Genomic DNA, 26,958 nt, shown 5'->3' with positions numbered 1-26,958 from the left:
ATGGTCCGGACGAGAGAACGTCGTGAAGGTTAGGACGCCGGGCTAAGATTCGACGCGACTCCTGTGCCGAAACGACTGTCTGACCTCGCGCGATCGACTCTGTTCGAAATCGACGTAGACCGAACGTAGAAAGTCGTTATATACATTCGTTGCCATTCTGAATACACGCGTCATTCACGTACGTAGTCTTACAAATAAATGGACGATACAAGAGCTCGAGAAAAGATAGAACTAGTATTCTGCATCAACAGATCAATGGAACTCTCCGGGGCCTGGACCAAAGAAGCCCTGCTCTGGAATCGGTTTCAGAGGACAGCCAATGCCATCACAACCTACGTGGGTTTAGTGATCAATATACGTCCAAAGGCTTGTTCATGGACGATAATTCACCTTCAAAAGGCCTGTTGTTCCCCGACCAGTTAATGACGACGTTGGGCCACTGAAGCGCGAAGAACCTGCAGCAAAGCGATCAGAATGCAGCATAACAACCTGTTACTACGAGTACTAACATCACAATGGCGGAGATCGCGATGGCGCAAGAGAACGCGGTGGTCGTGATGTAGCTGTACTTGCCCCACCAAGCGAGATACCTGCGCTTGATGTAGACGTTGAACAACCAAGCAATAGGAATCGCAGGCCAGACCTAAAACATATATCAGCATAGACAGTTGCCGGTCATCGAACGATTACTCACGTTGGCCATGTTGAAGGGCGCCCAAATCAGACCGCCAACGAGGATGACGGGAAGGTGCACAAGCTCGAAGATTTTCCACCTTTTTGCAGCAAAATAGAAGATGAACGGCAAGACTGGATATATGGTGTTTAGTGGGTCGATAAATTGCATTCCTTGCACACGTACTGAACCCAATCAGGAAGCACCAGATGAGACCGTTGTAGATGCGGCCTGTACCGAACATACGTCGGGGCCCGAGCGTGCCCCAAAGCACAGATGCAGTGAAGAACGTGTTCTAAGAATCTGTAAGTATACCCAACGGCACATCTGATCGAGACAGCGACGCACTATTCCAGGGCAAGTGAAGTGATCAGGCTGAGTGGGAGAGCACACGTCGTTGATCTGCGTCATTTGGAAGTTCAGAATTCCGACGCATACGACTGCGGGTCGCGAGTTAGGGTTCGAGGCTTCGGGTGAGAATTGAAATGATCCTACAAGTTGACACAAGGGTAGCTATAGACTGTGCTGCGAAGGTGACACGCTGAGGGATTTTCATATAGTGGGCCTAACGGAAAGTTAGACGACGGTTCCGGGACAGCACGCTGTTCCTGCTCACCAACTTCAAATCTTGTGCGAAGCTGATGGTATGCGCTGAGAACATGATCAGCAGCATGGCTTAACGTGACGTAGTGCGACGGTACCGGTAGTAACGTAACCATAGGACTTGAAGTAGTTCATGGCCGCGGCATTACCAGGGAACCACAAACCACCGAGGAATTCAGCTAAGACGTTGAGAGTGACCTGGACATTCGTGACGGAGGTGATGATACCGATAGGGATGCAGAAAATAAGCGCTAGAAAGACGCCGTAAAGAACGACAGCCGGAGTCGTATGTGTGGGGAATGCACCGACTCCAGCGGCACCGACAGCAATGGCAGAGACAAGAACTGTCTGCGATATCAGCAACATTTGAGCAACGAGCGGCACCGTCACTTACGTCCGAAGTACCAGAGCTCAGGTACTTCCTTGTAAGCGGTCATGAGGCGGCTGTGCACATCCTTGTTGGTTTCATGATATGACCTGCGACTGAGAAGGCTCCGAAAACCGCTGGCGATCTCGTGGCGGTGGTAGCTAGAATTTGATCAGTATGCTGTCGCCCTTTAGGTTCGCGATCACCTACAGAATAGCGTGACTGATGGTAGCCGTGTAAACGGCGACTGCGGCAGATGTAAGCCACGATTGTGAACAGCGTAAACATTAGCGACGCACAGAAGATACCATAGAGAAGGATGTTCCCCGCGGCCAGGCTATTCAGGGGCGGTGGGTTGAGACGCCAGGTAATTGTGGTAACATGCAGGCACTCACTACGCAGGAGAGTACTGCATATATGATTCTTCGTCAAAGAGTGCGTCATCGTTCACCGTCAGCGAAACATTGTAGCGAGAGCCAGTGTTGTCAAAGACACCGTTACTGATCGCGACCATCAACATGGCTACTTTTCCGTGGGTTATGGCACAGGCTTACCTGTTGATGGGAAGATAAGCAGTATTAAACACGTTCGTGTACCAGATGGCCTGGTGGGACGTGATACAATGCGCTCAGAGCAAACACTGAAAGGTCCCACAACTTTACTGACCGCAATGATGGGTAACGTGATTGCAGTGCCAATAAAAGCGTTCTGAGCTATCGTCAGTGATATCCATGTCATAACGTTCAATTGCGTCTCACAAGTATGACGAAAAAGGGATCTGTGAGTTGTTTCAATTTCATGTCACAATACCGAGGGAAAAACTGACTGATGATCGGGTCCCCTCCGACTGTAATGTAATTCCAATCGAATGACGGCAGCGGATTAAGGCCAAGTCCGTTAACGCTACCGGAAATGGCGGCGAGGCTGACATTCTGGGGAGCGATCCAAGTGATCCAATTAAAGTAAGAAAGCGCCTGGAAGATGTAGCTATAGCCGAGTTTGAGAGTGATCTGCATGCGCGAGATGGCGGGACAAACTTGGGGAACCAGAAGTAACTGATGGAAAACGTATCATATCAACGGAGTGCAACCTATCAGTAAATGCTGTCTATGCTCACACAAACATGCCGACGAAGCAATAGAGGAAGTAACGCATGCGGCTAACTTTCCAGCCGTGCGCCACCTCGTTCCGACCGCTGTGGAAGGCTCTCTGAACACAAGGTTGAATTGCGCCATCCCACATGAGAAGATGGGATGACGACTGACGTTAAGCGCAATAGTCGCCAGATTCTGGGGCCAAATGGCGGCCGCTGGATATACCAGGAATCTCCGCGTTAAACTAACAGATGCGGCAGCGGTAAGAGTGTAGCTCATAAACTGAATAGGCGGCATACGCACCCCGCAAGCCCATAGCCGATGAAATTGGTCGAAAGCCCAACAAGAACTGCACGTTCATCCTTAAGCCGATTTCTCGGGAAGCAAGTGCTAAATCAGTGCTTACTCTGGTACCCGAAATTGCTTGCCCAGGATTGGTTGAAGAAACGCGGGATGAATTGCACCTTCACATACGGCCTCAATGGTCGATGCCATCAGTAGCGAGAGATTACTCACAAAGATGACGTTATTCGTGTACTTTGGGCGGCCATGCGTATGATTAACTGCGCATAACAACATTACAGTCGCGAGATCTTACCGGAGCCGAAAACCCAACCTGGTTTACGCCAGTCAGTCGGATATGTCTGGGATGCTCGGGGTGATGTCGCTTACGTTCGCCATGATCGTGATGACCATGTGTTCCTTCAAATTGAATGGCCCACTAAAGGGGTTTTGTCAGTCTTATCAGCATCGCATAAATCAAATGACGCGACCAACGGGTTGAGGCTCATCTCCTGTCCAAATAGCGTGAATTTCTTCGTAGGCAAGATCGCCTCCAATAGCCTGCCGGCGGGATAGGCAAGGAGCTGAGCAACATTAGACCCAACGCCGATGCCGGGCTGGCGAATGGAGAAAAATTGATTGATGAATGCTCTGATTACATATACATCAGCGAAAAGAGCGGCACGGTTAACCAAGTGCCCTTACCCAACACCGACGTAGATCAGGCCAATGAACCACGCGCGGAACGTGCTCGACGGCATAGTGGGGTCATCATGGTTGTCCACTACAGCGCGCACCTCGGCGTAAGGGGAGTTCTATAACGTATCATGAGCGCATCTCTCGACGGCTTTGGGACTACGTACGATCTTGATCAGCGCTGCTTCAACTTTGAGCTCCTCGAAAAGCTTATGATACTCGACCGGATCCTCTCGGACACTAGGATCCTCCAAGAAACGACGGGCGCTCGCTAATCGATACAGCGGTGTGTTAGTACTGTTTTGTCGAAATCATTGGGTTGGTGAGCACATACCGAGGACCCTTGAGGGAAAGTTCGGATCGTGGTTATGCTATCATAGGTCCGATAAGCAGTGTCACAGGAATACTAGCATGTACGAACTCACATCCCGAACAATTTGTTGTATGATATCCTCGACCTCCTCTTGAGTCATGTTACGAGCTGCAGCAATGGCCTCTTCGACATCTTGGCCAACCGCTTGCATATCGGACTCCAATACAGCCTCAAATGAGAGAGAAATTATAAGCAACGATTTGAGCTGACTACAGCGGATGGTTAACATACGACATCGGGGCCAAAGCCACCCTTCTCGTCGCTGAAGGAGCCCGAATTGTTTCTCAGTAGCTCAGGGCCGTCGAGCCCCTTCTTCTCGTCAATCGCAGACATCTCAGGACCAAGGCAACGAGAGGTGGTCGAGCGAGGACCAAAGCAAGAGCTGCTCGGAGGGCCTGAAGAACCACTGGGATGAGAAACCACGACGTTTTATACGACTTCTCAATGAGCACCGCTCACAAGAGATAATCTCGCCAAGGCGGTCCCAAGGCACCCAGAACAGGCCTAAGGGCACACAAACACCGGTGTTTGTGGAGAAACATGTGGGAGCATGCGGATGCCTTCGATAAGGCGAGCGGAAGAAGGCCAAGAATAACGCTTTTTGCGCGGAAGCTGGGCAAGGCAGTCGGGATTCTCGTACCTATTGGGGAAGGAGATCCCTAGGGCCATCAAGCACGCGAGTACAATTCGAATGACCTGGACAGCTCTGTGAACTGCCCCGAGAACGACTTGAGAATAACGCTCTCAGGCCGTGTGAATCAACGAAACAAGTCTTGCATCACCGTGTGCGGTGTAGGGGACCCGCCGACATGTCCGTTTGGCATCGTAGGATGTATGATGACGCTGTCCAGTCCGCGAGCAGTCCACGGGATGGCAGGTGAATGCGGGAGATAAGGTGTACTTCCGTGCTCAAGTTGGGGATATGTGGCTGTGCAACCATATGGTCGCGTGTATCTCTCTGGTTTGGATCTCGCGCTGTAGCCATAGCCAAAACCATTAACGGAGCTTGGCACCTGACGTGCTGTTGCTCACCCCTTGGTACTCCATCTCGCCATTGTTGATGAGTCCGGTCCATGATAGCAGATGATACCTCGCCTAGAGTTTTGGCGATGCAGTGCTGTGTGACGACGCCTCGTGCTGTCCAGCATCTGAGGGGTAAACTGAGAGTTTTCAAAACAATGTCGGGATGCGCCTGTCCCTGTTCGCGCCTGGTTGATGCCTGTCAATGCCAGCTACGCAAAACATCAGATTAGGCTTGAAGACCCAGCAATGGGATAAGAGGCCGATGAGAAGATAGTAAAGCGCGGAGCGAAATTCCACGCACCCATTGTACAAATGATCTCAGCCATCTTCGTCGATGAACCATCTGATGCGTGAACCGGACACAACCCTCCAAGCACGTACGACAAGCTCGTGCCACCCCAAAGTGCCGAGGACATCCGGCCGGTTTCCGTTGAGAATCGGAGCAGGACCACCGACGGGACCGAAATAGAAGCGACCCGTATCAGATGGGAATCTCACTAGCAGCCAATTCTGCGACATCTTGATTCGCGAGCCCGCACAGAAATAGCATGGCATAGCATGGCGAAACGCCTCATGATAAGTAAACACGAGCCGTACGCTCAACCCCCTAAGGATACGGGCAGTTTCTCGCGTGCGGGTTTCAATAGAGTGGGAAATATACGCGTCATTTGACAGCGAGCTGCAGTAATAGTATGTCGTTTTCAGCGCGAAGGATTGGGCGTGTTAGTCGGCATCTGCCTAGTATATGACGAGACGGTCATCCTCGTAGTCATTCAGATGTTGGTGAAGTAGGAAGCTAAGCCGCGAAGGTCGGTACATAATATCAAACGGCGAACGCGACTCATCCTGAGCGCAGCAAGGACGGCAGCAGGCTTATCATGTGACCCATCTCCCTAGTACCAGCTGCATTATACTCTACGTTTGAGTACTATGTAGTAAGATGCCAGATGGTATAGTCATGAGCTTTTTTCGGTGTCTTCCAAACAGAAGAGCCTCAGTTTCTCTGATTGAATAGAAGTCCGGTGTTGTGCGGGTGCGTCATCAAGTCCGCTGTCGGTGAAACCCCCAGTAACTCGCGGAGATGCCGCTGCGACTGTTGTAAGCATTTCAAGTCCGTGTGATGAAGGGTGCGGCGTCTGTAGTTTGATCCGTTACAGGCCATATCCGTTGCATATAAATCGAAGAGTGCTCAGAGTGTTATCGGCGCGTGGATTTATCTGAAGGAATTGTGGAAGATATGCCCTGGCCGCAGCGCTACGTGTGCTTGTGGCGTACTTTACGACGGCCGGTCGTGCTGGCCCGAACCCCTGCAGCTGCGGTTTTCCCCGGGATAGCCAGCTATATGATAGGGGTGGGAGAAAGCAAAAGAGTACAACTGCGCATCAGAAATAGCGTACCTGTGCGGAACGCTCACAAGACAAGAGGACAGGAAGGCCTGGGAAGTGTATGAGTAATGTGGTGAAATTTGTTTAGACTTCAATTGTGCTGAAGCGGTGTGTTTCTGGGCCAGACGTATGATATTCAACAAAGATGAGAAAGGCAACAGAGCGGGAATGCCTCAGTTTCGCCTCAAGCGTCGGCCGGTGTTCTCGGCGTCACCTAGCTGCGAACACATGCGCTCAGTCTAATGGCTAGCAAGAGTTATTCACAGAGTGGTGCGTATTGCTCCGCGTGAGCAGCTGGCAAGCGGCTTGTACTACAAGCGCTGGACTTCATCAACCGGTATCATTCGTCACGGACACTGAAGAACAGTGCGTCCAAAAACTTTGTGCTTCGGGTAAATCGAGAACGGACAAACGAAACTGGTTACGTAGGACGCCCGGTATGACCGATGTGAACCGCGGCAGGTTTCGCTGGCGTCTCGGAGACGCTACATTCGGCCTTTGAAATCACATCGACACAGCGTGATCAGATATCTTCTCCGCCTCTTTCATCACGACAAGCTCGTATTCTGCCTAAATTTTGCAGATCGCGACCGTAACGTTTTGATGTCGGAAAACTGGCCTGTAGTGTGATCATAAGCATCGAATGCATTAGTCAGCCTTTCCACATTCGCCACTAACAAGTTGAGCCCGCCGTATTTCTTTGGGCAATCGTCGCAATCAACTGGAAGCGCTGTCCGCGGGGTGAGTCCAAGGGAAGCTGCCGGTATCCTGTGGTTGAAAGCTTGATAGCGAAGGGAGAATCCCATGGGCATACACTAAATTTAAAGCCCATGTGACCGTCACCATCTATACATAGGAGGATGCCCCCGGCGGCAGCGGTCCATACGCCCCACGTATATCCGGACGCGTCTACGTTCCGAAGGTGTTCCCTGCATTTCCACCCAGAGGGTGATGACTGCCCAATGGACCGACGGGATCCGACTCAGTAGCAAGCACTACGGCGCTCACAGTACCCGCGACGCCGAGAAAGGTAGGACACCGTAGACTGTATTCCGGCTGCAGCCAGCTCTTCAGGGTGTTGCTTTTGTGCCCAATTGGCCTGCAAGATCATCAGCGTGTCGTCCCATTGTCAGAAGACATGTCGCTCTACCAGTCATCGAGCCAGCATCGAGCCAGAAACGGACGGAGTTGACGTAATGGATAACGGACGGACTCACGCTTACTCGAGGACGCGGGTGCCTGAAGGTGTGGATGTCAACCAGGTTGAAGGGGTTGTGTGCTGCGTCACCCGAATCAGTGTGCACATTCATCTTCACATTCGCAGCGTAGGCCAGTCGTTGCTTGCAAGGTCGACTAAGAAATGTTAAGGTCGCCAGGTTGACCCGAGCATGGCGATCGAGGAACATGGAGTGAATCCGTATCAGACCCACCAGAAACTCCGCCAGGAGGAGCTAGGCCTATTATTAGGAGAGCATGCGTTGTCTGTTATTGTAAACAGGCGTCTTGGTATGGTGGGGCGATCGTAGCATGTACCAAGTCGACAAGGCTTCCTGCTACCACTTCGGCGTATGTGCTGTGATCTCCAAGTATTGGCACTGGGCCAACCAGAAGAAGGATATTTTGCAAACCTGTCGTTGACATCGCCACCGATCGAACGGGGATACTTATGTACAGACAGGGGTGCGGTCAAATTCAGGAGTCAAGTGGACCGCGCGGTACGCGACTGCGCTCCCGAATGGCGAGTCAGCGAGAGTCACCTCGCTTACGCGTTAAGTCTTGAACATCAACTACGACTATAGAACCCCGAACACTGCCCGAGTTCTGAACCCGTCGCGCTCGATTCGGTGACTCTGCGTGGTATCTAGTCCGGTGGTGATTCGCCATGCCGGCGTACGAACTGCAATTCGGTTACACTCTGGCCGCTTGCGGAGCGTGCAGTTTCGTTTACTATGTCGCGCAGTCCATCCGGTCCGCCAGAACAGGAAAAGTTCAGCTTCCAGCCGGCGACGGGAGTTTGGATGAGTCGGAGAATGATCCGTTCAAGATGTTGAAGCCTGGTGACCTGGTGGACGGAGAGCCTCTGGACGAAGAGAAATTCTGGAAATGGGTGAGTCCATAGTTTGCGAGCGTCGCAGTGTAAGTATCAATGCTGACTCTTTGGGACGGGCAGACGAAGATGCGCAAATTATTGTTATTCGCAATCCTTATTTCCATCCTGGGCATCAACGGCATATTCCTGCATTGGACGCGTCAGGCCCGAGCTCCGACGCAGATCTTGGTTCAAACATTGCATGCAAGCCTCTCATTGTACCTCTGCATCTTGTCGTTGCGTTGGTTATGGCAAAACACGGTGTCGACTCACTCAAAAACTACGGTGCACCTCTCCATCTTGACCAGCGCAACAGCTACTTTGCTCGGACTCAGCGCGTTGATCCCATCCGCACCGTTCGAGGACACATACCCCCATGGCAAACCTACGGCTCGCCTATGGTACTCAAGACTGGTGTTATATGTTGTGGCTACTGCAATTGCCATCACCACTCCTCGGGGCCCTCGCCTTCAGCAAGTTTCCTTCTGTTTTAGGCGTACGGAACGGAATCTGATCGCTCTACAGCCTGCCACTCGAACTCATTTATGCTCCAAAGACGATTTCAGCGAGGACGAACCCCAGGAAAGAGAACGTCGTCGGGGTCCTTCGCTGCTCTATCTTTGACCTCATCACCTTCTCCTATGCCACACCCGTCGTGCGCCTGGGAGCCCAACTCGAAACTCTCAATATCGCCGACTTCCCAGTCGTCCCGTCGGCGAGCCGAGCTTCCGTTCTCTTCACCACAATGCGGCACGCGATGAAAACTGTCAACTTGCGCGTTGCCCGGCCAGGCTCTGGGTTTGGTATGGCTTGGAGATTGCTCAGGGTCAATTGGCAGCCGTTGGCGGGCGAAGTGGTCGTGACCGTGATCGTCTCGGCCTTGTACTACGCCCCCAAGTACTTCCTCAAGTTGCTCGTTCAGCATTTGGAAATGGCCCCTGAGGCGAGGAATATCCAATGGGCTTGGGTGTTTGTGGTAGGGATGATCATGTCAACCGTCGCTGCGTCTTTGCGTACGTTCGTCCGTGTTTCATTGTCTCCTCGTTTTGACGTGGTTTTCCTCCCAGTGTTTGACCAGGTCATCTATTTTGCCCAAATGACGCTGCAAGTTCGAATACGCATTGAGCTTAACTCCATCTTGTTTGCGAAGGCACGCGGATGATTGTGCTACCTTTTATTCGTATCTAACTTTTGCCTGGCAGACACTCGCTCGCAAAGATATCGCATCTTCTTCAGAAGCTTCCCAGGAACAAGAAGAAGGCGAAGGCGAGGCTAAAGCGGCTAAGAAGGACGAGAAGGAAGCGTTCTCGAGCAAGGCTCAGGTCATGACGCTGATCACCACCGACGTGGATCGCGTGGCTAACTTCCCCATATACATGTTCAGTGTTATCAGTGCGTCTGTTCACCTTCTTCAGCAATCACGGTTGACGTCGCTCTGCAGATTGCCCTGTTGAGATCAGTGTGGCGACAGCCCTGCTTTACAACATCCTAGGTAGTATTGCTGTTGAGACTACAATTCGAGCGCTGACAAGGACTGCTCCTCAGGGTCGTCATGCTTCGTCGGGCTAGCAGTCGCGTAAAGGCCGTTTTAACTGCAAGGAACTTATTTGTGCTGATTGCGTGGCTGCAGCATCTTCACTGTGCCAATGAACCACTTCGCCGGCAATCTAATTTCGCGCGCCCAGGAAAACCTGATGAAGACGCGGGACGAACGTGTTTCGCTGATGAATGAAGTCTTGGGTGCGATTCGCATGCTCAAGGTAACTCAACCGTTCTCGTCCTTTTTGTCCTGTACTCAGCATGGTCGTTTGATCCACACGTTATCTAGTTCATGGCCTGGGAACGTAACTTCGAGCAGCGCGTTATGAAGATCCGTGACCGCGAATTGTACTGGCAAAAGATGACGTTCGCGATCGAGGTGTGCCTCAACGCCATTTGGGACTCAGGTGAGCGCACAGCACCATTCAGATGATCATATCTTAGTACCGTAACAGCGCCCATCATGATCACCCTCATCTCCTTCTACCACTTTGCCGTGGTCCGAGGAGAGCCCCTGGCGCCGAGGTCAGTCCTGGATAATGATCTGATCATGGTTCAATCTTAACCACACATTCCACGTGAACAGCGTGGCCTTCACCGCAATTGCCGTCTTCGCGGAGTTGCGTTATGCACTCAACAACGTGCCAGAAACGGTCATCAAAGTGTTGCAAGCATTCGTCTCCTTGCGACGCATGGAGCGGTATCTTGACGGCGCCGAGATCACGCATTCTAAGGGTGGAGAGTACCCGGTTGCCTTCAGAAACGCGACGGTCACTTGGCCACAAGACAAGCGTACTGGAAGCTCCCAGGCCTCGTCGGCTGCGTCTACTCCGAGACGCAATTTCGTCCTCTCGGACGTGACCCTCGATTTCCCCAAAGGAGAACTCACCCTGATATGCGGCAAGCTTGGATCCGGTATGCGGTGCTACTCGTCCCAATTTCGTTCACCTCCTGAGCTAGAATTGCGGCAGGTAAAACGCTCATGCTTCTCGCCCTCCTCGGCGAAGCCGAACTGTTGGCCGGACAAGTTACGTGTCCCAGATCCCGGCCTGACGCTATCGCGGACTTTGCGAAGAGCTCCGCGAGTGAGGACGACTGGATAGTCGAGGGTATCTCAGCATACGTACCTCAAATCGCGTGGCTCAGAAATGCGTCCATCCGAGGTACGAGCTTCTGTCCTTACTATCCGCGTGCGAGGGGCTGAAAGTTCCACAGACAATATCCTTTTTGACCTTCCATATGTCGAAGAACGGTACAACAAAACCATTGAAGCTTGCGCATTGCTCAATGACTTCGCGATTCTCGAGGATGGCGACCAGTCCGAAATCGGTGAACAGGGTATAGGCTTGAGTGGCGGGCAGAAAGCCCGAGTTTCGCTTGCTCGTGCCGTCTATTCCCGAGCTTCAACCGTTCTCTTGGATGACGTCCTGTCTGCTGGTATGCAAGATTGTGCTCAGCATGCTTAGTAGTTGCTAATATTGAACAGTGGACGCTCATACTGCTGGGTATATCTACGACAACTGCCTGAAAGGTGAACTGATGCGCGGAAGAACGGTGATCCTCGTGTCCCATCATGTCCAGTTATGCTCTGTCGGTGCCAAATATATTGTCGCCCTCGATAACGGGTCCGTTCAATTCTCCGGAAGTCGCGAAGGATTCCAATCTTCCGGCCTCATCGATACGTTGATGCAATCCGGGGCGGCAAACATCGAAGATGACGAGGTCCTTATGGTTCCCGAGGATGCAGGGCATGATGATAGGAAGACCGCCACCGATGCCAGCTCTGAAACCGCCGTGTCCACGACTGAATCGAACGCAAATCCTGAGAAGACGAAGTCACCGCGAAAGCTTGTTGAAGATGAAGCGAGAGCTACCGGGCGCGTCAGTGCAGCCATCTGGACGCTCTTCATCAAGTCTTGCGGGGGTTCAGTGCATTGGGCGTTTACGATCATCGCGCTTCTGGTTGCCGCCGCGGGACCCCTCCTCGAAAATGGATGGTTGAAGTAAGCCGCGCCTCGTGGCTTCTCCTGATTTGCCTTGTTTGACCTGTGGATAGGATCTGGTCTGGCGCTTCTCTGTCATCGGGAAACACGAAGAGCCCGATGTTTTACATTTCTGTCTACGCGGTGGTATGTCCTGACAATGCCTATGAATCGCATTCCCTGACTCCATGAGCAACAGATCAGGTTTTTGGGTATTGGCAGCAATATCGCTTTCAGGGTAGACCAGGCTAACTCAATGGCGTAGGTTTGGTGACTCCACTCTTCCGGTCCTACATGTTCTGTGAGTGCCGTGATTTACGCTGCCATGCACTTTTTGAGTCTTTCTTGTAGTCTCCGGTTCCATCCGTGCCTCCAAGAGATTGTACAAAAGTGAGCGATCAGCCACTTATGCTTCAACGACTCGAATGCTGACATTATTCCAGACTTGTTGGAAACTGTCTTGTTCGCTCCTATCCGGTTCCACGACACGGTATCTAAGGGTCGATTGCTCAACCGCTTCGGTAAAGACTTCGAAGGTGACGTTATTCCAGCGTGCTGTGGTAGCTAGTTACTGAAATGCATCATACAGTCATTGACAGTCAAATGGCCGAGCAGTTCGGTAGAAGTGTGTTTATGGGCTTGGACATGACCGTTGTCTTCATCATCGTCTGCTACGTCGGGGGAATTATGTTCATCATACCTTTCCTTGCGCTGGGGCTCGTATATGTCAAGGGTGAGTTTACAATGAAGCTTTCTGCACTGGAGTATCTCTGACTGTTTGACGTAGTTTCCAACGTACGGTCAACCGAGTTTCCCATACTCTCAAACTTAACTCATCATCTAGGTCTATGCTCAAACAGCTCGTGATATGCGTCGGCTCGGTAAGAGGGCGCACAATCGCAGTCCTTTACCGGCCTCTGATATGACAGCGTTCCTGCAGACAGTGTCTCCCGTTCGCCAGTCCTTTCAATCTACGGAGAGACTATCTCCGGTGTACCGGTCATCCGAGCATTCGGTGCATCGACCAAGTTCATGGCCGATATGTTGCGTTCCGTAGATACGAACTCGAACCCGTATTACTGGCAACAGTGCAGTAAGCTTCATCGGATGACATCGCATCTAGCAGCGGGCTCACAGTGTCGGCAGCGATCCGTTGGCTGGATGTGCGATTGGGCCAGATTTCAAATTTCGTGGTCGGCCTCATCGCGGTCTCCATGATCCTCCGTTCCGGGGTTGATGCATCCCTGGCTGGCTTCACGCTCTCGATGTCCTCGAGCATGGTTTGGATCGTAAGCTTTGTCTCTTTGTGTGGTTGAATGTCCTCTGATGCCGGTTTTCTAGCTGACGTTCCTGGTACTAATTTGGTCTCGACACTCGTCTGCGTAAGGCTAACCATTTGCTTCGTGCTAGGTGTTCAGTTTCGTTGGTCTTGAACAATCAATGGTCGGTGGTCTTTGCCTCGTCAATTCGTCGTCAGGACTCAGATCCTGGATAGGTCTCGCTTGAGCGTGTCAAAGAGTACTCCGAGCTTCCGAGAGAGGCTCCTGAATTCTTGGAACCTCGTCCACCAGCCTCATGGCCTTCTGAGGGTGAAATTGTTTGCGAGGATCTTGTGATCCGATATGCGGTGAGGGTCTGCCAGGATCTTCGGCAATCACGGTATACTGACGTTGAACAGCCGGAATTGCCTCCCGTGATACACGGAGTGTCCTTCACCATCAAACCGAGCGAGAAGGTCGGCATCTTAGGTCGGACCGGATCTGGTGCGTAGTCCGCCTTGTGCCTTGCCCTGCCAATATTGAGTGGCGCATAGGAAAATCGACGCTCGCGATGTCTCTGTTCCGCTTTGTGGAGGCCTCCGAAGGGCGTATCCTGATTGACGGCGTGGATACTTCCAAGATCGGTCTCACAGACTTGCGCAGTCGTCTGACCATCATCCCTCGTACGCCGCCACCTCTTGCCACTGTGATGGCCCCGCTGAACCCTTCATGGCAGAGGACCCCACCATCTTGAGCGGGACTGTGCGGTCTACCCTCGACGTCTTTGGCGAATATCAGGATGCTGAGATCGTACGTCTGACTCTGCTGCCCTAGGGCATTAACTAACGACATCGCGTCGACATAGTTCGAGGCCCTGCGTAGGGTGCATCTCATCCCCTCCGAGGAGGATGACGCCGCACAAGTGGAAATGCCTGAGACGATCAACGTGAACGTGTTCCGGAATCTGGACTCTCCCGTCTCCGAGGGCGGCGAAAACTTCTCAACCGGAGAGAAGCAGCTGCTCTGCATGGCTCGCGCGATCCTCAAGAGATCGAAGGTGCTGGTCATGGATGAGGTGAGCGCTGAACTCACTCCGTTACGTTCATGCGATGCTCATGAATTCCCCGTCCAGGCGACTGCAAGGTAATGATGCGTCGAATCGACGAGCAGCATCGCATACATACTGACACGCCCCGCAGTGTGGACTACGCGACCGATGAGCTCATTGGCAAGACCATCCGACAGTAAGCTCGCGTGCGTCGCGATTCGTTGGCCCCCGCTGATCAACCTTGTACACAGCGAATTCCGGCAATCGACGATACTCACCATCGCTCACCGTCTGAGGACGGTGATCGACTACGACCGCGTCATGGTGCTCGACGCGGGGAAGATCGTCGAGTTCGCCAACCCGGGCGAACTGCTCGCCGACAGGAACTCCAAGTTCTATGCACTGTGCAAGGCTACCGGCAAGGAAGAGTTCTCCGTCCTGAGAAAGCTGGCACACGAATCGGCGTCGAAAAGGGCATAATAGATGGCCATCCGTTATTAGAGCTAAATATAGATATTTACTGTCTTCTAATATCTCACTACATACAATCAACCTCGAACTGTGCGGGAGGATAGACTCGGACCTCCGGCTGAGGTTTCGCTCGTGGCAGGGTTCGGTGATCTCCCGGTGTCGGGGGAAGGCGCACGAGACCTCTGAAAATACGAGGCGCCAGGGTAAAACCGAGTGGGGACGAAGCCCGGAGGCAGTGCGTCGTAATCAAACATGGCCTTGCCCATGTTGCCTGCCGAGTTCAGTGGGAGAACCGATTGAGTCGAGGGGGCCGAGCTGACGCCGCCAGGATCGCGACGGGAGTATGCACTTGGCGATACGCCGGTGCCGATGCCGGGAGTGGCGACGACGCTCCACCTTCCCGGGGTGACCGGGTCGGTGGACGTCTTTGCGAGCCCCGGGGGGAGAGGTGCGGAGGGGTGTAGAGCGACCCGCGCAGGCTCTTCGGGATACTCGCCGCTGCCCCGGTTGGACGACCGATGGTGCTCGGCTGAGGATACCCGAGCGGCTGCACGGTCTAGCGACGTAGGTGCCTCCGGTTCGCGCAGAGAAGAGCGCCAGGATGCGGGGGTCGCGAGACGCGTTGAGCCTGCATCATCTGTGGCCGCCCGTGGGGCGTAAGCATAGTCGATTCCCTTCACTGCCTGCGCCTGCAAGACTGTCGTCAGACTGGAGCGGAGAGCAGGGTTCAGAATGGTGTTGGACGTACCATCCTCGGACGATTCTGCGATCGCACATGGACCATTTCCAACTGTTGGGTGATTTGATGGCGAGAATAATGTGGACGCGATCGGGGCGCGGTAGGGCGCGTATAAGTACTAGCACTGGCGCGGACTGGGTTCGGGTTCTCTCATGAGCGACGCTCTTGGCGGGCTGCAAGAGCAGAGGTCGGGGCGTCCGGTGCGGCCCCCGACGTCATCCGATACGCATCAGAGCGGGGCGGTCGCCAGAACGCTGGGCGCGCGCTGATGACCATGGCGGTCAGCTGAAGCCGGCACCGGCACCGAGCGAGCGTTCGCCGCGAAGCTTGGGCGTTGTGCCAGAACCCCGCGCCGTGCCCCGCTGCCATGACGTCGCGTCGGCGTGGCGGTGCTCTCGCTTCGTAGCCCTCGCCGCGTCGAGCTCGCTGCTCATAAGTACTTTTCATTCGCCCAGCACTTCGGGCAAGGCAGCAAAGGGCGCTATGCCTGGATTCTTTTCTTCGTTCTTTCAGTGGCTGAGCGGGTGCGGATCTTGTCTTTGAACGCGTTCGAGAGCGCTCAGGCCTGACCTGTTCAGCGTAGACTGTTCTTCTCCAAGACCGCAGATATCACCGTAGTCGGATTGCAGGTAAGCTCATCGCCGAGACGTGAGCAACCACCTCTTCTCAAGAGTACTCTCAACAGGCTTCTGGCAAGACATCCTTCGTCAACGTGATTACCTCCGGCCAGTGGAGCGAGGATGTGGTACCTACCGTTGCCTTCAACTTCCGCAAAATTCGGAAAGGCAACGTGACGATGAATGTATGGGACGTTGCAGGTGCGTATCTAGATATATCTATCTACCATTCATTGGCATGTCCAATCCAAATTCACCTCGACCAGGTCAACCGAAGTTCAGGTCGATGTGGGAACGGTACTGCAATGGCGTGAATGCTATCGTGTGAGACTCACCCTTTTGCCCGCCGTGTCCGACGCAGCTGAAGCCCTGCCTTCAGGTTTGTAGTGGACTCAACCGACGTGAGTAGGACGAGCTCGCCGTTACTACCCGCAGACCGCAGTAAACTAACGCCCGCGCCCGCAGCACGGCAACTTCGAAACCGCGCGCTTCGAGTTGCAGCAGCTACTTGCGCAACCTAGTCTATCAGGCGTCCCGTTGCTTGTCTTAGGGAACAAGAACGATCTGGATGGCCATGCGTCGGTGAACGACATTATTCAAGCACTGTGAGCCGCTTGCTTGTCATCGTCTCGGTTGTTATTCAAGCTCATACCATCGTTCCCCCCAGACAACTCAGCAAGATACAGGATAGGCCAGTATCTGTGCGTATTCGTGCCGTTCCTGATCGCACTCGTTCTCATGAATAACCCCTTCGTAGTGCTATTCGGTGCGTCCATTCGACATGGTGTCCATCTATAGAGTCTCGCTGATCGCCCGTGGATGAAGTGTTCCATGAAAAGCCAGCACAACCTGTGAGCACTGACGGGTACTTATAGCTCACGATACTCATCTCGTCTTCTCTCGCAGAGATATCGTTTTACAATGGCTTGCCGGACGTAGCCACTGACGTCGCGCATGCATTGTTCCGAGGTACATGTACAACAGTAATTTCGCATACAACATCTTCCTCTTCCCATGTACATCTGTCTCTGCGAATTTTTGTAAGTTCATGTTCAGATTGAATTGGCGTGGACAAGTCGCTATCAGTCAAGCCTTGCTGGTGTGGCATTGCTATGGAAAGGGGCAAAGGACTACGGACTTTTACTATTCTGTGAGGGCGAAAGAGTGACATAATTACAACGATGGATCAGGTGTACGAGCGCGGGAAATGTTTAAACCGCGAATGAGACGAAGCGAATTTGGACAAAGGACAAATTTTGATAGTGGAACGTAACAAAGTATATGCAGGGAACAATCTTCAATCTGGCAGTGAGCTACACACATATTTATTACAGTGAAATAATGCGAAAGTTATAGGGCAAGTGCAATGTTAAAGACTAAATGTTTGAGAAGGTGCTTCACTGGGCAAGCGTAACGGCCTCGCAACCGATGGACACAGCACCATTCTGTGGGCACGATCAGTGACAGGACGAGGCGGTCAGCTGCTCGCACTTACGATTGTACCTCCGCAGCAGGCAGGGGTACCGTCGCAAGTCCCGTCAGTGGTAAGAGTGGAGCACCCTAGACCAACATCCTCGGAGGACGTCAATGTTACATCGATGGAAGCCAACGCATTGGTCGCATCGGGGCTGTCAGCCTGTGGAGATGTCAGGTTTGTGCGTCGGGCATAAATGTAGTAGATGGAGCAGCTTACAGCTGTGAGCTCGTCACAGCACAGGAGCTGGCCGGTGGTGCAGGTATCCGCAGAGGGTGTGGCGGAGGTGGTCTGCCTCTTGGCCGCTAAGTCGCATGTGAGAACGAGCACGCGGATAAACAGGTATCACGTACTAGCGGCGCGAGTAGGAGCGTAAAGCTTGCGAGGGGCGTGGGGTACGCCGCGCTTCTCGTTGGCATTGACTGCGGTAGCCGAGGCCGAAGCCACGATGGCGAGGAGCACCGAAAGAGCAAAAGTAGACTTCATGGTGAGAAGTGAAGAGCTTGTTGGGTGGTCGCGGTTGTGGGTGGTAAGTCAACGCTGCTGTAGCATACAAGGGCGAGGAGAAACGCTTATATAGGCTCTTGTCCTCGCAGGAGGCCTCTGGAGGAGCCGCTCCTCGATGGTATCATCGTCGCAGCACCGGGTCAGCCTGGACCTGCAGAGCGACAGGAACACATCGGTCGATTGACGACCTCCAGCGGTGAAGCATCGCGGACGATCCGCGTTCTTCTCTCGTGCGAGAATAGCAAACGTCGTCCGTTCGCCCGCGAAGCGATTCTGTGCCTGAAGAAAGGGACGCGGAATAACCATATGGCCGGTCACAGTCTCGACCAGCTCCACGGTAGATGCAGGCGGGAGTAGCAGTTTCGGAAAGCCGCCGGCGGGTACGATCGCAAGCGTATACGTGAGAGCGGATGTAATCGTAGAGAAGCATCATCGTCCGATGAGAACCAAGATCAGCAGAGCGGGATTGTTCATGCGGAGGTAAGTAACTGAGTGGGGATAATCCCGGTCCCGAGCAGTTAGCTGCCCACTGTTGTCCGTATCGTTGCGTCGATGCCCGCATTGCGGGAAATGACCATATCGATATGCGGACCCAATGTTCAATCAGGCATTTGTGTAAACGTGCACCAGCGATGTTCCAATGTCCGAATCCACGATACCGCTTTCAAGGCGTTCGGTAGTAGTGGCCACGAGCGCATAGGTGCTAAGCAAACGGAGGGGACATCGATCGGCTCTCCGAGTTGCCCGTGTCCGAGCCACGTGCTCACTGTGCACCGCCTAATTTGGTTCAACGCTGTTCAACGACATCGGCGGTTGCCCCTCACAGTATACACAAGACGTCTTAACACACATTATCAACTACGTATCAGATACTCGAATGGTGGTCCACCTAGACGGGAAGCAGCGAAACTTTGCACGGTCGCTTTGACCTACAAGACATGCTACTTAGTCGGATCTTGCTCTTAACGCACTATGGGCTCACATCCTGGATCTACACGCTCTCTTGCGCTTGACACCTAAATATGAAGATAAAGGAGGGAATGAATGGGTGCTGGCATGATGCAGGGAGCGTCGCAGCCATCACTCTGCATGGTGCGGAACTTTGTGCGACCGGTATCGAAACATAACCTGGACCGCTTCCTTGCCTATCAAGAAGGACCAGCACCCCTGACTTATGTCTAGAGCTACGCCAACATTCGTGCACGGGTCGACCTCGACACCCGTCTTACCCCTTCTCGGGAGGTCAAATCCGACGTCGACTTCTTTCCCGAGCTCCGGTCTCTGTCCTTCGATCCGTGAGCAGGGCTCGCCGCCTTCCCTGCACTGTAGAGTATCCTGCTTTCGGCTTCCCGAACAAAGGGACGTCAATTCACTGACTTTCTCCTTTCTATCCCTTCGATATCTCGCTCATCTCTCGATCTGGTCTACCCTGATCCATGGGACAGCTTGGAGCCTCCGATTCCCGCCACGTCCCTCACAAATCGCTACCGAAGGATTTATAATTCGGTTGTAGCGAGGAAACTCTGATGACGCATCTGATGCACCTCGCGGATACTGGAACGGTGATGACACTGGCGAATCTGGAAAGGCTTAGCTGCATATCCACACGCGTGGAACCCAGGTCCTGAATGTCTTGCTGCGACCGAGTGGTGTTTTGCGTTCATTCCGTCTACACGACTATGTACACCACGGTGTGCTACGTGGGCACGTTTCAGTACACGCTTTGCAAGGATGATAGTTGAACCTCAGCCGTTCGATGCAGTTTTGGGCGGGTCCTCACACTTCTCGGGAACCCTCTCGCTCAAGACTATCGTCTATCACTCTCGTTCCCGGAGGGTACGGGAGCAATCGATGCGCTCTTATACCTTGCTCGTTCTCTGTCAACCATCACGACTCCTGCGTTTGACTCGCTCGTCCTGAAATTAGACCCTAACACCGCGGATGAGGATTGGGAGTTGGCGCGCAAGTTTTTCGGGGACGTCGAAGTGGCTTTCTCGGACAAACAACCTGCGCCCTCACCTGATTGATAATCAGCGAATGGGCAACTTCGCACCCCTGCGCTGCAAAGTTAGTCAGGCACAAACTGAGGCCCCTAGTTGGCAGGGATGTAGCGGTGCAGCTGAGAGAGGGACCTGGAGAGAGGAGCTCATGCCATATGAAGCGGAAGGATGGGATGCGGCGGCTGTCCTCAAGCCGGTTGTCTAGCGGTGATAGCGTTCATCAGCGCACGGAACACATCCACTACGCCGATCGGTGTTTATGTTCATGGGATGCGCATGCATCGTTCCCCAATAATCACAGCGTCCGTCGAACGCAACTCCAATGGCGACCGAGATGGTCTGGTACGCATCAACACCTGGACTGGCTTCTTGTGTTTCCTCAAGATTAGCCAGCCCCGTCCGAACGCGATCGTGAACCAATTGACGAGATGTAGATGATCCGGTGAAGAAGTCCAATAGATATCACAGCAGAGGATGTACAGCGCCGTAAAGGAAGTAGGATCACACTCGAAGGGTAGTGGAATCTTTCTTCGATAACGCATGTACGTCTTGCTCTACACGCGACGGGTTGAGCGAACGGGATCAGGCCGGTCAGAAACGAAGGACTTACGAATGCCCCAAACATGACTCCGCAGGTCCAGGAACTCTGAATGAAGGTAAAGTGAGCCACGAGCATGGATGAATCACAGATCCAATGTGTCGCGTACCGACGTGCAAGCCATCATACAACTTCTTAACCTCCGCGCGAATCTTCGACAGATCCTCTTTGCTGGCCGAAGTCCCAGAAAGTGCCTTCAGATCCTTCTCAACAGCCTCGATGCGTCGTATCTGTGCAGATATCTGCGGTGAAGGTATTCAGGGCCCATGCATCCGGCACGGTCTGTCGAATGGTACACATACCTTCTCTGTGCTGGCGTGCAACTCTTCCACGCTGGCCTGAAGCGCAGCGGACGCTAACTTGTACTCATCAAGGAGGTGGTACGCGGCGTACGAGGCGGCGAGCGAGAACCCAAAGAGGAACCCGACGATGCTACAGGGTGTCATTGTTGTGCGGGTTTCCAGCAGACGAATGCGGAACATACCCTCCACGGAACGCTCCTACACGCAGTAGATTAGAATTTTGTTGGACAATCGCATGCGCGAACAAGCCGTACCAACAGGTTTCCTTTCCGTCTTTACGGCCCCAACGTTTCCCGCCGGTGTCGCAACGCTAACAGCTTCCGCGCGTGTAACGCGAGTGGTGGAGATCCACCGACGGGTAGGCGCCACTAGCGCAGAGGATGGGAGGATCCGGTTAGCGAAACGGAGAGCGCTCATGCTGGCCAGTCAAACTGTCTATGTGGAAGCTGGCCTGAGCGAGTTTTGTGTCCGACCTTGGCCGTGACGAAGGGCGACTTGTGTGCAACGGCAAATCCCGACGACGCGTGCAGAGCCAAGACCGAGCGCGTCTCCAGCGCTGGCTCACCGTGATCGTTCTATTGCGCCACGGCAATCTCGGCGTTTGCATTGGTCGCGCATCCGACTCATGGCTCCAAAACGCAAAAACGGAGAAGCGGAAGAGGCCACAACGGCAAGGGAGCGCAAGAAGCAGAAATCGGTTCTTGCGCGCAACATAGCCGTACAAAACCCTGTCGGAGGCAGCGAGACGCAGAATGCTGCTGCAGGTCCATCGCGGCCACAGCCTGGAGATAGTAAGTATTTGAATGTGATGCACATCACGGTCTAGAGAATGCGCTACGTAGGTATGCAAGGCCTTCCCGCTACCATCGACGTCGAGAGGTTCGCGGAGGTCAGTTACTAGGATCAACGCCAGGATGGGTCTTGAACTGAGAACTGAAAAATAGGCGCGAGCTTTTGAGATACGTGCTATGGAGGACGCGATGCAGAGCGCACGGTATGTATCTTCATGTCACGAACCGAAGTCACTCACAACGATCATATATACAGAGGCGCTAGTACTTATCGTGCGTGGCAGGAGCTGCCAAGACATCTTCGCCGCAGGGCAGCCAGTCATGACGTCCGACGAGTGCCCGCTCGCCTGCGCGAAAAGGCTCGATCTGAGGTGCGACGCTTGTTCGTCTGCTGGCCAAGTTGAGATTTTACATCGCTGTAGATGGACCCAGTGCAAAAGAAGAAAGCGAATCGCGCTCTACCGAAACGAGGAAAAGCGAATCGTATTTCCCGAACCGAACAATTGCTGAAGCGCCAACGTACGTGACCGTCGCCTACCCATGTCGGCCCTTCTTGATCTTGAAGTTGAGTAGGGGACAAAACGTGGCTGGAGACGCATATATGGCACGCGAAGCGTATGCACATGGAAAACATGTGGGGTTATAGACTGGTGGGCTCTGCACCTCACCATGAAACTGCTTTCGCTTACGTTGCCTATCCGCAGGCTGTGACGCCAACAGAAAAATCGTACAGACCGTCCCATCGTGCCAGTGTGCACGGATCGATTCTGCATGATGCTTCTTATTACTCCTTGATTGAGATGAAAGGTCACCATGATATGGTGGCTCTACTGCTTGAGAAGTGTTGCGATTTCCAGGGACCTAGCCCCGGCGCCATTCGGTACGTATACGAATGCCTAGTAATAGCCCCTAGTTGAACATACTGCAGGTTCACGTCCGGTACAAAGGTCATGGAGACGCATTTATATCACTACGGCCGTTACCCCCTCGGATTGATTGCACCAGCTACCATAATCTGGCGGCCGAACACGGCCGATGCTGGACCGTCCCATCAGACGCACGAGAAGAAGGCAGGATCAAGGGGCAAGGCAAAGAGAAAAGGCAAAGATGTAGAGATCTTTGCTCCGAACTATGAACCACATAGAGAACGAACGGTCTGGATACGCTGTCATCCGGCCGCTTTCGAGGATGTGTTTCGCGCTCTCCAGACCAGCGCATCTTTCGCGCTGGAGACGGTCAAGGGCGCCACGGATGAGCAGGGAGAACCCAAAAAGTACGAGGTCGAGATTCTAGATTTGCGGGATGGCGTCAACGTCTTCGAGATCATGGGCCCGAAAGCAAGCCAGGTTCTGCACGGTGCGCTCACTCCATGCCAAACCCAACAGCGACCAGAATTCAAAAAGGTCCGTTGAAATTACCTCCCTCCGATGCACAGCCTCATCTATCGTGCGTTAGTTCTGGTCGTCTTTGGCGAATCTACAATCTGCAGGATCGGTGCCTCGCGGAATGGTGATTGGATGCACAGTGGAGGATCCGAGACTCGAGTCTGTTCTTCTCGCCCAAATTCATGCACAATATACTGACTCGATGCCGCAGCTTCCCGCCCAAGAACACTAAGATCGCATCTCATGGCAACGGTAATCCCAGCCTTACTGCTGTTGCGATGACTCCTTCGACTACCCTTGCTCAAAGTGATATCTGGCTGTCCGATACAAGGAAGAGCCTCAGTCAACCGAAGTTCAAGAAAAAGGATATTGACAAGAGAAAGTCGGAGGTATAACCGTAGCAACTCAACTCCTAGAACCTATTTTGATCTCATTATAGAATCTTGTTCCCGGAAGCGCCCTTCATCCGACACCAGACGACAACCGCGTGCCAATACTGTTGATTCAACGCTCTGTCGAGAATGCGTCGCATGGATTGGAAGGTTCCAGCTCAGCCCCATCATCGTCTGCCGTTCATGGCTGGTCTCTTATCGTCCCAGCGGGGTGGGGCATGCCATTCCTCTCGTCGCTTGTGTACACAGGCACGCGAGTCGGTGGTCAACGCGAACGTGCAGTACAGGCCTTCGAGGCTGGGATGGCGTATTATCCTCGCGACTACCCGCCTACCATTGCATACAACGAGGACGCCGCGAAACACGAGAAAGCCGAAAGGGACCGCTGGGAGCGGACGCCACCTGCAAAGCGAGTAAATTACGAGCGGCTGGGTACGCGGAGCCCATGGACTGCGGATTGGGAGGTTGTACTCGGTCTCACCCCACCACCTCAATCGCGGGAACGAGAGCAAGGGTTTCTCAGCACTCAGCGTAGCTTAAGGGACGACGACGGAGAGGACGACGAACAGGACGGCGACGAAGAGGGTGACGAAGAGGAAGCTGGCCGGGGAAAGAGCGACGAAGGCGATATCAGCGCTGAGGAAGCGATGGACGTTGCGGATGCCAACGCAAACGCTGAGGTCAAGGGACCCGACTGCTGGCTTCTCCGTGGGGTTACAACGGAGGAAATCGTCCGGAAGCTGGGCAAGACCATAGATCAGGCGTCGGCTTTGTTGGCGGAGGTGAACCAGCTTCGCATGAAACGCGGTTTCGGTGACTTGGGTTCCCAAATATCTGCACAAGACCTTTTGCGATCAGCATTAGTGGGCGTGAAAATCGTCATGACAGGCCGAGGAGCGCCGGAGAACCTTGCTCTGATACACACCATTTGCGATAACGAAGCAAGGCAATGGCTGACGCTCGAAGCGCGTAGGAAGAGCCTCTCGACCGCCGTCCATGACGAGGACGAGATACCCGAGGAAAAGGAGGTTAGTAAATATCCAAACGATGATGGTTTTACGTTAACCAGGAGGGCACAGATGGGTGAACTACCTGCACTACAGGAATCAATAATCGGCTACGTTACTGCAGGAAACTTCTCGTTATCTAGAGGGAAAGGACACGCCGTCGGTTGTGTTGCCTTGACGCGACTTTTAAAGCTGTATGAGCAAGCCAAGCGGTGAGGACGTTCCTACGCCTCTATTCATTCCATATTTTGACTCTCTTCCAGCCTGAAAACTGCACATCTGCTTGTCAAAATCCGTGACAGAAACAGTGTGACCTGCCGAGGGGCCCACATTGAATTACTTGAGCACAATGGCCGCACATCCTCATGATTTTCATCTGACATGCGTGTTGCACCGCGGACACGACAGTCTTACAACTTTGTACTCTACGCGCACTTTCATTCAGGCATAAAGGTCATCTTCATCACTGAAATTACTAGTACTGCTCTGGGCAATGTCGGAATCACACAAATCGCCTTTGTGGCGGGCCTGGAATGGAATACTACGGCGAGCGCGCAACTGGTAGGTGGTCTCTGCACTGACCGATTCGCCTGCTTGGGTTGGACGTTCCCGAGCCGCTGTCTGTGGGGAAATATTTTCTGGGGTGGCGTCAATGAGTCCTGCCGTGGTCCGGATCCTCTCGACAAACGCCGTATCATATCCAAAAAATTGCATCTTGATACAATCAAGTACCTGTGACTCGGTGAATCTCTTGCTGTCAACGCCGATTACAAAACGACTGACCTCCTCTCCAGAGCTGAGTGCCTTAATCACATCATTTATGGTGACGTCCGTACCCGACTTGTCTGCGTTCGGGGGAAAGAAGTGAATAAGTGCAAGCCAGAACTATCACGACATGTAGCACAAACTCACCCCGTTTCTTTCTTGCAGCAATTCGTTCGCGCATAAGAGTCAAGGGGTGCCCAATCGTTGTCCATTTCACGATGTCCGTCGCCCAGAGTTTACGGATCTTTGATCGGCACACTTAGTCAGACCCTGGGCCACCGCATACCTCTGGCACCACACCTACACTCAGTGATTGCCTCGCAAAATCTGCTGGGCATACTGCACCACTCCATGAAACCTGATAGTCACCTCGATACTCCCATGTCTGTGGTGTTACTCTTTCTGATCGCACAACCACTTTCCATGTCTTTGTCTTGGCAATATCAGGGCGTTCCATCCACACTTCCCCAGAGACTCCGGGGCGATCGGGCACCAGCGGGTTAAAATCTGCCCTGACAAGGAGGACACTCTGGCCATCCTGAAGACGGATCGTCATGGCCTGGGAGCTCCCTCCGAACGCTTGGCGAAAGAGATGCCGCGTGAACTGCAGAACAGTGATTGAGCCGTGGAGTCTTAATCTTATATGTGTCTGGTGACAAACCTTGTAACACTGGACATCACTAATATCCGTAGTATATGCTGGTCGCTATATACGCGAACATGAAGATGGTCTGCGGGAACCTCACTCGTTGTTGCTCACCGGAGGCATCAACTGGGATTGTGATGTGTCTGGCTTACGAGAAGCCGTAGCTGCCTCAGCCTCGCGACGATGGGATCGCTTTGTTCGCTTCGGTCGTTGGACGGACAGAGCGCCGTATTTTTCTTTTTTGACTGAATCGGTAGAAGCTCTTCGTTTGCCCTTGCAAATGCAGTTCACGGGTGAGCCTGGCAAAAACTATGGTGAGTCACCTGTCACTAGCCTTTACATGTCCACGAGGCTCTTTCTCGGTCTTGACATCTTCTGAGTCACTGGAGTCGCTGGACAACTCGATAATGTCGGCAGCACTTTGACTCGCAGACGAATGGCTGCTGCGTCTCTTTCTAGTATCCCACGCCGGGGGTTTGTCAACGGCTGCTCGTTGCTCCAGCGCTGCTTTGTCCTCGGATAATGTTTCACACGATTTCTTCAGCTTGCAGAGCTGAACTTCCAAGTCAAGATTCTCTGATTCCAGGTCCTCGATCCGTGATTCGGCGTCACCGAGTGATGCCCTCATTTTCCTGAGGAGGGTTCGATACCGATCTCGTTGCTGGCGAATTTTCTTTGCCTCATTTTCTTGTTCACTATTCATCGTAGATATTGCAAGATGAGGACTGGTCGAAGTGAATTAACGCCCTGTTGCTATGTGCTGGGGAATCCGGCCCAGCAGGTGTACCACGAAATTCCCTAAGGATTGTAGTAGCAATCAGCGACGTGGTAGTTGCTCGCAACTTCTCGTT

General features: G+C 53.1%; 8 protein-coding genes across 8 annotated transcripts; 3 read left to right on the top strand and 5 right to left on the bottom strand.

Annotated features, from left to right (window-relative positions):
• Positions 1 to 196: 196 nt before the first annotated feature.
• Positions 197 to 4,444, bottom strand: PUNSTDRAFT_141385 (OPT-domain-containing protein). The gene is made up of 31 exons (XM_007380287.1): positions 4,320 to 4,444; positions 4,141 to 4,257; positions 4,050 to 4,086; positions 3,883 to 3,986; positions 3,725 to 3,834; positions 3,515 to 3,670; positions 3,410 to 3,458; positions 3,336 to 3,353; positions 3,254 to 3,274; positions 3,144 to 3,201; positions 3,041 to 3,086; positions 2,909 to 2,981; positions 2,761 to 2,852; positions 2,681 to 2,698; positions 2,470 to 2,630; positions 2,402 to 2,421; positions 2,310 to 2,351; positions 2,198 to 2,247; positions 2,039 to 2,143; positions 1,943 to 1,980; positions 1,854 to 1,890; positions 1,671 to 1,804; positions 1,375 to 1,620; positions 1,290 to 1,324; positions 1,169 to 1,238; positions 1,022 to 1,113; positions 860 to 968; positions 695 to 807; positions 510 to 643; positions 391 to 455; positions 197 to 332 (listed from the first exon to the last, which is right to left on the bottom strand). Exons 1-31 carry the CDS (start codon positions 4,419 to 4,421, stop codon positions 253 to 255), a joined length of 2,532 nt encoding a protein of 843 aa, XP_007380349.1. The 5' UTR covers positions 4,422 to 4,444; the 3' UTR covers positions 197 to 252.
• Positions 4,445 to 8,299: 3,855 nt separating this feature from the next.
• PUNSTDRAFT_50018 (multidrug resistance-associated ABC transporter) lies at positions 8,300 to 15,908 on the top strand. Its single transcript, XM_007380286.1, has 35 exons — positions 8,300 to 8,603; positions 8,667 to 9,058; positions 9,111 to 9,598; positions 9,653 to 9,735; positions 9,788 to 9,977; positions 10,027 to 10,077; positions 10,131 to 10,161; positions 10,216 to 10,345; positions 10,414 to 10,531; positions 10,580 to 10,649; positions 10,711 to 11,039; positions 11,096 to 11,287; positions 11,340 to 11,561; positions 11,611 to 12,127; positions 12,181 to 12,253; positions 12,306 to 12,318; positions 12,372 to 12,407; positions 12,458 to 12,496; positions 12,550 to 12,642; positions 12,696 to 12,839; positions 12,894 to 12,901; positions 12,951 to 12,987; positions 13,047 to 13,199; positions 13,253 to 13,395; positions 13,448 to 13,459; positions 13,517 to 13,549; positions 13,602 to 13,733; positions 13,785 to 13,869; positions 13,920 to 14,048; positions 14,102 to 14,175; positions 14,231 to 14,440; positions 14,498 to 14,508; positions 14,565 to 14,609; positions 14,665 to 15,573; positions 15,633 to 15,908. Exons 1-34 carry the CDS (start codon positions 8,379 to 8,381, stop codon positions 14,891 to 14,893), a joined length of 4,737 nt encoding a protein of 1,578 aa, XP_007380348.1. The 5' UTR covers positions 8,300 to 8,378; the 3' UTR covers positions 14,894 to 15,573; positions 15,633 to 15,908.
• Positions 15,909 to 16,035: 127 nt separating this feature from the next.
• Positions 16,036 to 17,313, top strand: PUNSTDRAFT_82157 (P-loop containing nucleoside triphosphate hydrolase protein). The gene is made up of 10 exons (XM_007380285.1): positions 16,036 to 16,147; positions 16,207 to 16,252; positions 16,309 to 16,441; positions 16,507 to 16,564; positions 16,620 to 16,641; positions 16,706 to 16,845; positions 16,908 to 16,941; positions 16,998 to 17,006; positions 17,066 to 17,091; positions 17,147 to 17,313. The coding sequence occupies exons 1-10, from the start codon at positions 16,107 to 16,109 to the stop codon at positions 17,184 to 17,186; spliced, it is 549 nt and encodes a 182-aa protein (XP_007380347.1). The 5' UTR covers positions 16,036 to 16,106; the 3' UTR covers positions 17,187 to 17,313.
• A 324-nt stretch (positions 17,314 to 17,637) lies between these two features.
• Positions 17,638 to 18,200, bottom strand: PUNSTDRAFT_42275 (uncharacterized protein; the record flags this gene model as incomplete). Its single annotated transcript, XM_007380284.1, has 4 exons — positions 17,638 to 17,685; positions 17,736 to 17,876; positions 17,934 to 18,019; positions 18,068 to 18,200. The coding sequence occupies 4 exons, from the start codon at positions 18,198 to 18,200 to the stop codon at positions 17,638 to 17,640; spliced, it is 408 nt and encodes a 135-aa protein (XP_007380346.1).
• Positions 18,201 to 18,342: 142 nt separating this feature from the next.
• PUNSTDRAFT_118482 (uncharacterized protein) lies at positions 18,343 to 18,823 on the bottom strand (the record flags this gene model as incomplete). Its single annotated transcript, XM_007380283.1, has 1 exon — positions 18,343 to 18,823. The coding sequence occupies exon 1, from the start codon at positions 18,781 to 18,783 to the stop codon at positions 18,343 to 18,345; it is 441 nt and encodes a 146-aa protein (XP_007380345.1). The 5' UTR covers positions 18,784 to 18,823.
• Positions 18,824 to 20,645: 1,822 nt separating this feature from the next.
• PUNSTDRAFT_141382 (uncharacterized protein) lies at positions 20,646 to 21,649 on the bottom strand. The gene is made up of 6 exons (XM_007380282.1): positions 21,376 to 21,649; positions 21,304 to 21,319; positions 21,122 to 21,251; positions 20,929 to 21,061; positions 20,832 to 20,867; positions 20,646 to 20,775 (listed from the first exon to the last, which is right to left on the bottom strand). The coding sequence occupies exons 1-6, from the start codon at positions 21,536 to 21,538 to the stop codon at positions 20,723 to 20,725; spliced, it is 531 nt and encodes a 176-aa protein (XP_007380344.1). The 5' UTR covers positions 21,539 to 21,649; the 3' UTR covers positions 20,646 to 20,722.
• Positions 21,650 to 21,965: 316 nt separating this feature from the next.
• Positions 21,966 to 25,190, top strand: PUNSTDRAFT_82151 (POP1-domain-containing protein; the record flags this gene model as incomplete). Its single annotated transcript, XM_007380281.1, has 12 exons — positions 21,966 to 22,010; positions 22,066 to 22,115; positions 22,169 to 22,298; positions 22,335 to 22,431; positions 22,486 to 22,562; positions 22,617 to 22,792; positions 22,841 to 23,315; positions 23,368 to 23,456; positions 23,509 to 23,686; positions 23,737 to 24,717; positions 24,769 to 24,908; positions 24,960 to 25,190. The coding sequence occupies 12 exons, from the start codon at positions 21,966 to 21,968 to the stop codon at positions 25,063 to 25,065; spliced, it is 2,544 nt and encodes an 847-aa protein (XP_007380343.1). The 3' UTR covers positions 25,066 to 25,190.
• Positions 25,138 to 26,810, bottom strand: PUNSTDRAFT_42272 (uncharacterized protein; the record flags this gene model as incomplete). Its single annotated transcript, XM_007380280.1, has 7 exons — positions 25,138 to 25,428; positions 25,480 to 25,541; positions 25,609 to 25,705; positions 25,748 to 26,065; positions 26,123 to 26,167; positions 26,222 to 26,416; positions 26,448 to 26,810. The coding sequence occupies 7 exons, from the start codon at positions 26,808 to 26,810 to the stop codon at positions 25,138 to 25,140; spliced, it is 1,371 nt and encodes a 456-aa protein (XP_007380342.1).
• Positions 26,811 to 26,958: the final 148 nt, after the last annotated feature.

Source organism: Punctularia strigosozonata, assembly GCF_000264995.1.
Source record: "Punctularia strigosozonata HHB-11173 SS5 unplaced genomic scaffold PUNSTscaffold_2, whole genome shotgun sequence".
NCBI classification, from domain to species: domain Eukaryota; kingdom Fungi; phylum Basidiomycota; class Agaricomycetes; order Corticiales; family Punctulariaceae; genus Punctularia; species Punctularia strigosozonata.
This window is presented reverse-complemented; position numbering and strand designations above follow the sequence as displayed.

Bases quoted from the DNA above. Each gene is read 5' to 3' on its own strand.
- PUNSTDRAFT_82157 (XM_007380285.1), top strand. From the start codon at position 16,107: ATGCCTGGATTCTTTTCTTCGTTCTTTCAGTGGCTGAGCGG. The intron at 16,148-16,206 runs GTGCGGATCTTG...TGTTCAGCGTAG, and splicing joins TTCTTTCAGTGGCTGAGCGG to ACTGTTCTTCTCCAAGACCG. The intron at 16,565-16,619 runs GTGAGACTCACC...CCCTGCCTTCAG, and splicing joins AATGGCGTGAATGCTATCGT to GTTTGTAGTGGACTCAACCG.
- PUNSTDRAFT_50018 (XM_007380286.1), top strand. From the start codon at position 8,379: ATGCCGGCGTACGAACTGCAATTCGGTTACACTCTGGCCGCTTGCGGA. The intron at 12,408-12,457 runs GTGAGTGCCGTG...TCTTTCTTGTAG, and splicing joins CTTCCGGTCCTACATGTTCT to TCTCCGGTTCCATCCGTGCC. The intron at 13,550-13,601 runs GTCGGTGGTCTT...GATCCTGGATAG, and splicing joins TTGGTCTTGAACAATCAATG to GTCTCGCTTGAGCGTGTCAA.
- PUNSTDRAFT_141382 (XM_007380282.1), bottom strand. From the start codon at position 21,538: ATGAGCGCTCTCCGTTTCGCTAACCGGATCCTCCCATCCTCTGCGCTA. The intron at 20,868-20,928 runs GTACGCGACACA...ACCTTCATTCAG, and splicing joins GTATGATGGCTTGCACGTCG to AGTTCCTGGACCTGCGGAGT. The intron at 20,776-20,831 runs GTAAGTCCTTCG...CGTCGCGTGTAG, and splicing joins GAGTCATGTTTGGGGCATTC to AGCAAGACGTACATGCGTTA.
- PUNSTDRAFT_141385 (XM_007380287.1), bottom strand. From the start codon at position 4,421: ATGTCTGCGATTGACGAGAAGAAGGGGCTCGACGGCCCTGAGCTACTG. The intron at 1,981-2,038 runs GTGAGTGCCTGC...GCCCCTGAATAG, and splicing joins ATGCAGTACTCTCCTGCGTA to CCTGGCCGCGGGGAACATCC. The intron at 808-859 runs GTACGTGTGCAA...CCATATATCCAG, and splicing joins GTGCTTCCTGATTGGGTTCA to TCTTGCCGTTCATCTTCTAT.